The sequence below is a fragment of the Myotis brandtii genome, unplaced genomic scaffold (genome assembly GCF_000412655.1).
Source record: "Myotis brandtii unplaced genomic scaffold, ASM41265v1 scaffold546, whole genome shotgun sequence".
Lineage (NCBI taxonomy): Eukaryota > Metazoa > Chordata > Mammalia > Chiroptera > Vespertilionidae > Myotis > Myotis brandtii.
Genome location: NW_005370016.1, coordinates 4,885,532 through 4,894,287, shown reverse-complemented (window position 1 = coordinate 4,894,287; position 8,756 = coordinate 4,885,532). Strand labels below are relative to the sequence as shown.

Genomic DNA, 8,756 nt, shown 5'->3' with positions numbered 1-8,756 from the left:
GCAACAATTATGCATATAAATATCTCTCAGCTTAACTTTGCACAAGTTTTGTTGGTTCCAAAGGAAACTTTAATATGCATTTATCAGTTTTCTACATTGAAGAAGTGAGTCTTATCCCAAAGGAGTATCGTTGGTATGTCTCTGTATACTCTGCAAAGTATAACACGTCTATATGTTTGAGAGACTCACAACTAAAATCCCATAAATAATTTTGAACATCAATTTGTTAAAAAAAAACTGTAAAAATGTCACACAAATTATCAGAGAACTAGAAAACACATGGAAGATTTAATGAGTGATTGAAAGAGTAAGATGTGGTAGCGGTAAATAGAAATGTGGTGGATGTAAGACAAAGAAAGATGAGAAATTTGTTTGCTTATTTCCTTTTTCCAATTCCACAATGCCTTTGCTTGATGTAGCATATTTTTTTAACTAGGAAAATATTGTCAGTGGAAAATAGTTGGTGAAATTTACCCTAAGAAATTTGTTTTTAGATCAGTGCTTCTAAATGTTCTTCACCAAGACCTCTTTTTACTATGCTTCTCCACAAATTTCATATTTTAATTTTTTAAATGCAAATTGTAGCTATTCAATAAAATAGTTTTTCCTTATTTTTAATTAATCAGAGAATTATAACTTTCTAAGCAAAATACTCAGATCTTCTGATGACCATATAATAACTGAATAACAACAAAAAAATCTGATATAATTGTAACTAAGGTAAAGACACTTCAAATTTAAAAATACCCTACATAATCTTTTCACAGCTAAATTTCAATGTCTAAATTCTTTGAAATATGAAAATGCTTCAGTCAGAACCACACGTACCATCTCCAGAGCCCCAACTATTTAAAGATTCCAAATTGGATAGCCATGGATTAAATTAATTTAAAATAATCTAACAAATATGATTCATTCTTATTTGAAGATTGAATTATTCAATGTACCATAACTGTCCAAAAGTGATAGAAGAGAAAATCCTGCAGTCCTTTTAAATCTTTGTCTTCCTACCCCTTCTTCCCCTCTCTGTTAAGACTCTTAATTGACTCTGAGATGCAAAAGTACTCACCGGCCTGATTAGTTGTGATGCTGACTGCAGCAAACTGTCGTGGTGGTGAGCTCAGCTCTGACACCCCGTTAATGGCATCGATTTCAAAGGTGTAGTTAGTGTGTGCCAGGAGATCTGTCACTGTCACCGTGGTGTTGGTGAGTCCAAACTGTCGAGGGAGGAAGCGAACATTTGGGCTGCATGGCTCACACTGTTTTACATTCCACCCACATTTTTTACATATGATGTTGAAGGTAACATCTTTCCGGCCTCCTGTGTCCAGGGGCCAACTCCAGTCCAGGATAACCGAGGTCTCGTTTATATTAGAGATAACATTTCTTGGTGCAGATGGAGGTCCTGCAAAGTAGTTCAACAAAGATTAATGAGCCTCACTTCTGGATTCTACTACAAGGGAAAGAGATAGTTTACAATGGGACTGAAAGAGGTAAATAACCATCTTGTCTTTATTACATATTTTAATTTGTCCTTAGAGAATCCATGAGATTATAGACATGGATTCAAGAGCACTGTTCTCTCCAAGCTATGGGTGAGGGAGATGTGACTCAAGGTTGAATATGCATTCAGAAAGTCCAACAAAGGTATTTACCATTAAACTCAATGCCCTTGTGAATAGTTATGAAATCTGTAGTGTTACTTTTATAAATCTTAGTCCTCTTCCTGATGACCTATGACCAACATGTAGCAAGAGGGAATCGAAATGCAAAAATACAAATCCCATGCTTACAATCTCCCCTATCCTGTCTAACAAAAAGCAAAATCTAAAACAAGATACAAAGAGTTTTTGGGTCCTGTTGCAGTAGGTGCTTTATAAATCAATTCATGTGATAAATGTTGCATTTGTGGTGAGCCAAGCATGGAGAGTGAAGCAGAGAAAGCTCTCAATTTGCACATGAGTAGCACAAGTAAATGGGCCAAATGCTTAAAAACAAACAAACAAACAAACAAAAAACAAAATACAAGAAGCAAAAAACCAACAATAACACAATAAAAAACAAAATAAAACAAACATGGATGCATGGGTTGCAGCAAAACTACTCACGGGTACAAGCCATGGATGGAGGGTCTTTGTCTGCTCGGAAGTAATTATTCTCACACCTGCAGTTCATTGAACCATCTTCCTGAGTAGAACTGTGAGGTGGGCACTTAGCGCACTTCGTGTTACCATCCGCAGCCTTGTAGAAACCGGGTTGACAAGCTACAAACAAAATAACTCTTTTAATATTCTGTAATTATTTTGAAAACACATTTTTAAAAAATATGTTAAACAGAGTTTCGGATGTTAGGGCATGCATTCACTCTGAATCAAAATTCATTTTTCCTTCCAGCCTTTACAGAAGCAAATAACATGGCCCAGTGTAGTTTCTCCACAATATACATTTGAATTTGCACCAAATGTTAAAGAAAAAAACACACACCCACAAGATTTAGATTATTTTGGCACCAGGGTGTGATGAAATTTCCAGCTCGTGTTTTCACAGCTTTACTTGGCATTGGAATATTTGTGGAGAAAATAAAGCAAAGCCATGTCATCATGTAGCCATTCCCTTTTAAAACATGATGCAATGTGTACACGATCTGCACTACAGTTAGCACTGTCATTGTGAGCATGTGAAACACAGACTTCATTCTTATATTATTACTTATTAATTATATGGTAATGGCCTAAAATAAAGAGTGAAATATAGCTCCTGTCTATATCTCAAATACATAAGGAGGTACAATTTCTATTTAAATAAATATATTTCCTTTCGCATATCTCAAACATAGGGCAGTACACTTTTTATTTAAACTGACATACTTGTGAATTGTTATTAGATGAAAGCTTTTTATTTTGTTTATTTTTAAAATATATTTTTTATTAATTTCAGAGAGGAAAGGAGAAGGAGGGAGAGATAGAAACAATGATGAGAGAGAATCATTGATTGGCTGCCTCCTGCACGCCCCCTACTGGGAATCGAGCCTGCAACGGAGGCATGTGCCCTGAATGGGAATGAACCCATGACCTCCTGGTTCATAGGTCAAAGCTCAACCACTGAGAACTAAATTCATGGTGAAAATCCCAACAAGAAGTTCTTTGACATTCCTTTGATGAAGGAATTTGGGGTCCAAATGTTTAAAGTTTCCTTCAAAACATCTTTGGACGTCAGTAATTTCTTGAATCTATAAACTCAATTTCAGTGCTACACTGAAATTGTATTACTTAAAGTACTTATATATAGAATAGTCCTTATAGATTATCTTTATCATTGAATTGAAGAATTATCTCATATAAACTTCATATTGCAAATAACAACATATGTGCATTTAACTAATATCTGTGTGGACAAATATTAACTTTTATAATAAATGCATTTTGAAAGGTAACCCATGGTATCCATAATAGTATATCTTCCTCCTAGTAAGGTTCTCTGGAAATACACTGCCAAAACAAACAATTAGAATAACTTAAAATGATAGCAATCATTAATTCAGTCTTGCTGTTTTCCAGATTCTATTAAGAAGGGTTGCTCTAAGACGAGGTTACATTAAATTGAACAACTTTAGGGGCCACATTGAGAACCAGTAAAATAAATTTCATTGCCCTAACCAAACATGGGTTGGGATTAAAAAGTTTTGAACATTGTCTGTAGGCATTGGTTAGAAAATTCTACTTATATCTCCTGTTATACTGCCTCACAGAAAATGATACAAAGTATAAACAAACTATGCACTTAACTTCTGGTTTCAATTTAGCTCATCATTAAAGTGACTTTAAATTTGCAAGGGGGCATTACTGAGTCTTTCAAGATTAAGTTGCTTTGTTGTTTTGTTTGCTGGTAAGTCTATCTATGTGCTTTTATTTGGGGCTGTTATGGTTTTTACAACATTTAGCATAAAGGTATTCATTAAACAGTCAATCACTTTTTGTTACTATTATAAATGGTATGTGATACTTAAAGAAAAGACAGTCATATAATACTTCTTAGCCACACCACTACAGCCAAAGATTTCTGATAGTAACTTGAATTCTATCAGTTAATAACTAGTTAATCAAAAAAATCAACTTAGAAGTTAAGAATGTTAATTCAAACTAGTAACTAAACTTTACCTAATTATGACTAAATAATTTTAGAGATGACACTAGTACAATATAGGTAGGCACATGCACATGCAGTTCGATAAATCATTTCCTCTTTTTCAGGCTTTTGGGTACCCTTAAAGATACAAATTCCCTAATTCTGTCCATCCCCAAAGGGCCCCTGAAATCGAAAATGAGCACCAGACATTTAACACAGGCCACCTGGAGCAAGCACCCCATTCCAATGGAGCTGTTGGAAGAGATTACACAGAGGAATCTCATCTGAGAAAGATCATGAAAAGATGGAAGGAACTGGCCTGTGCGAAGCATAATTAAATACACAAATAGATCGACATGAAAAGACAAACTGTTAAGCAGAGGAATGTGGTGGGTACAGTTGGTTGCATACTCAGTGTCCAAACTCTGCCTTTTGCTTGCTAATAGGATCCTGATTTGTTCAGAATTGCATCCAACCTAGTGCTCCCGAACACAGATTTCACTGCAGATAGTGATGGATGGCCAATGTATGGCCAAAGAGACACAACAGAAATCGGATGAAGGTGTTTGGGATAGCTTTTCCCCCTTCACAAAGTGGTCCAAAAGCAACTGGAGCCACCTCATCTGCATCATTCCAGAATTGATTATGGACTTAATGGCTTACATGTGACAATAAGTTAAAGGCCAAAAAAATTACAGGATGTGTACCCTGCACTTGTTGACCCAGCAGGCACCTATCTCAAGATTTATCTTAATGTCAAAAAATAACAGCTTGTTTGCTGAAGTCACTGTGGTCAAGTTTTCTTTTACTCACAGCAGAAAGCATATCTAAATGACATAAAAGACAAAGATGATTCAGTTGAGATGTACTGTTTAAATACAATGAAAGCTTAAAGGAGCTAGAAAGATCCTAAACAGTGGTTTTCAACCTTCTGGCCCTTTAAATACAGTTCCTCATGTTGTGACCCAACCATAAAATTATTTTCGTTGCTACTTCATAACTGTAATGTTGCTACTGTTATGAATCGTGATGTAAATATCTGATATGCAGGATGGTCTTTGGCGACCCCTGTGAAAGGGTCGTTCGACCGCCAAAGCGGTCGTGACCCACCGGTTGAGAACCGCTGTCCTAAGACATCAAATCAGCCAGTTTGTATGTTCTACATCTTTTGGTGTACTGGGGATCGAGCCCACAACCCAGGCATGTGCCCTTGACCAGAATCGAACCTGGGACCCTTCAGTCCACAGGCCAACACTCTACCCACTGAGCCAAACCAGCCAGAACTTATGGGGTTCATTTTTAAGTGGATGATTAACTTGCAATCAATTGTCCTCTCTAGACTTTAATTTCCTCATTTATTAAATGGCAGATATTGACTAAGTTGTTTCTAAAACTCTTCAGGCTAGACACTTAAAAAAGTTAATACTTGTGTACAAAAATTTATAAGATTCCTAGAACTTTCTAAATAGAAAAAAATACAACAAATTATCTTCACTTCATAATTGCTTTTAGGGTTATGATTAGCCATTGAAATGATAGAATTATGTAGAAAGAATGAGACAAATAAATGAGGTTCTCTTCTGACCTAAAAGAAATATACTTCCACAAAAACTGACAAATTTTGACCTTTTCAATATCTTCCAGTATCAGAGAAGTATGTATTCAAAGGGCATGTTTATTTCATAATTGAATGAATTAAAAGGTAAATCAAGAGCCAAACAACTAATTCCCTATCATTCATCTTAAACAATAGCATAATAAAATTATATTTACTTATGCTATTCCTTTAATGTACATTGTATATTAGAATGTTAGAAGTTTGGGAATCTGTGGGAGTGAATAAAATTGATATTAATAAAAATGTAAGATGATGTCATTTTTTTCTTTTTTGCAAGGAAAAGAAGCACAGTATTGAAAATACAATTTAAAAGAATATACATGTCCCATTTGTTGGTCTGCAGTAAGGTTTTATGTGCCTTATCCTTGCTAACCTAGCTTTTAGTTCTTGTATTTTAACTGCTGAGTTAGTTAAGGTATGCTTGCTCATTTATTGAGCAAACCCCAAACCTATTGAAAAAACCCAGGATGGGCCACAGTGGAACAAAACTATGACACCCTTGCCAAATGTTAACTTTCTATTGAGAAACACTAAAAATATGAATAATAGGAGGAAGCCAAAATAATACCAATTGGTAGCACATGAATTAAAAATATTCTGGGAATCTGCTGATTCTGTATTTATGAAGTGGTAACAATAAAACAGGAACTAAATACTATGGGTCAGAAGTAGGGTAAAATAATAAACGGCCAGCTTTGGAAAATAAAGAAGAAAAAAGTATGAAATAGGGAGTATTCTGAGCACTACCTATACAATGAATAATAATTATAGAAAAGCTTCAGGATAGAATCTTGGCTTCAGTCCCACAGCACATAGCACACTTTTCCTCGAAGCTGTAATTGATGGGTTTGAGCTCTGCTGATACAGAGAATGGGTAAAGTTACCATAGTGAAAGGAAAACAAATGCACTCAGTAAACCATGGTGGCTACTGTTGAAAGAAAGTTGACAGCCTTTCAATTGCAAAGTGAATTTTGTCTCCAGTTGACTAATGTGGTTGACTTTTAAGAGAAAACATGCTCCTAATTAAGGGTTAAAAGGCTGATTTCAGTTTGAACTAACTTTAAAATAAAAAATGAAGCTGTTGGTAAATAGGACCCTTTTAGTATTCAGACCTTAGCTTCATATACACAGGGCTATATTATCAATTCCCAGCCATAAACACAAACTAATCACCAGAACCAGCACTGACTAAACAGATGATTTCCTGGCCTTGCAATTCCAGGCCTGACGGGGTCTATTTGCCGGTACAAGGTCAAAGCAACTGTTTATTCCCCAAATGAGCTGCACTCCACAATCTTACAGGAACTCTATTCTTTGCCATTTGAATAGAGGTACAATGCTTTGAGGCAAGGCAGAGGCATTTCAATGCACTGGAAGTGGCTACATTCAGTAATTAAACCCTGCCGGCAATGTGCAGCATTTTTACAAAGTGATCAAATGTTTCCTTCTTCTGTTCTGCCCACTGCTCAATGAAAAAAGCCTAAGGAAAATGCCAGCGCACCCTTACACACAAGAGAATCAATCACAATCTAGTATGGCTCAAAGATAGCTTAGTAACAAGTCTTTATTGTGTCTGTTGTTGCTCCCTCAGAGTCAGCAAGACAGGTGCCAGTAACAGTGAAATATGCCCGAAGTCAGTGTGCCACAGAGAGAATGCTAAAGCAGCCCTTGGTCCTAAGGATGTTGTGTTTTGCCAGCGTTTAAGTTGTCTTCCACATTTAAAGAAGAACTGTGTGTCCTGACCTTATCTAAAGTTTTTAGATACATTTATTTTAAAATAATGTCAGTTCTTTTCCTGGGGCAATATCTCTGCAACTTTTGCATGTACACCCCATACTTCCTATAATTCTATCAGCTTTCTATTTTATTTTTAGTTTTGAAATTTATTAAACTGAAACATTTGATAATATTATCTTTATAAGGAGAATGAATTTAAAATAAAACTAATGTCATACATACATTAATCACAAAATATTACAAACTAGGAGATGTCTTCAATTTAAAAGTGGCTTTGAGTAACTTCATGGCTAAGAGCCATTTATAAGGTAACAAAAAAATTAGTTAATGTAATTCTAGGGTGTCTTTTTTGTTGCTTATTTTTATGTTTATATTTTTATAGAAATTTAGGGGTTTAGGTATTGTATGTAAGGCTGGAGAGGTAAATATTTACTCTGAGATAGGAAGGGATTTCTACTCAAGAAATTTTGAAATTCACTTCTTAAACGGATAAGAATGGATTTCACAACAAAAACATGAAAATTATGCCTACTTAATCATCAAAACCTATAGCTAAATGAGTGTCTCGCAAAAATTAAACCCATCATCTATTTTGAAACTGTTTAGAAAAACATAAATGTTCATAATTGTGTAGAATAGCATGCTTATATATTTGAATTTCACATAAAATTAATTTTCTTATTAAAGGAAAATGTTCCATTTGCATAAGAATACGATGTTTAAAAAAATTGCCAGCATGAGGTTTCAAATGTATATGTATATTCTAATGTATATTTCAAAAATATCTTTCCCACATTACTCTCAACCCCCAATCCCCACAATTAAGGTATAATGAAACTTCTTAAAATATATAGAACAATTTCATAGGTAGGTGCCACAACAATAGATAGTAGCATTTATGGTGTTGTGAAAATAAAGTGCAACAAGCTTGATTTACTTATGTGGTTAATTTCTAAATTTGAAGATGAACTTTTTTTTCAGTTATGACTCTATTATCCTAGAACTTTACATTAATCTTGCAAGATATATATATATATTAGAGGCCTGTTGCACGAAAAGATTCGTGCAATAGGCTTTCCCTCCGCTGGCTGCCGGCACTGGTTTTCCTCCGGCACCTGGGACCCAGGCCTTCACTCTGGCTGGAGCCGCCTTCAAGCCTTCGCTGCCCCGCCCGGCCGCCCCTGGTCAGGTCACACATGGGGTGCCCGGGTGGGTCGGCTGATTGCTGCTGCCCCACCCAGCCGCCCCGGGTCGGGTCACACACGGACGCCCGCT

At 35.7% G+C, this 8,756-nt stretch overlaps 1 protein-coding gene across 1 annotated transcript in view; it reads right to left on the bottom strand.

The window, feature by feature from the left end:
- Nucleotides 1-1,069: 1,069 nt before the first annotated feature.
- LOC102245168 (ephrin type-A receptor 3) overlaps nt 1,070-8,756 on the bottom strand; it is a gene marked incomplete at its 3' end in the record, with an annotated part of 233,144 nt that continues 225,457 nt past the window's right edge. Inside the window, exons 4-5 of the mRNA XM_005878111.2 lie at nt 2,109-2,264; nt 1,070-1,405 (exon numbers count right to left, since the gene is read on the bottom strand). Of these exons, the coding sequence (XP_005878173.1) occupies nt 1,070-1,405; nt 2,109-2,264 (492 nt within the window). The remainder of the gene's footprint in view (nt 1,406-2,108; nt 2,265-8,756) is intronic.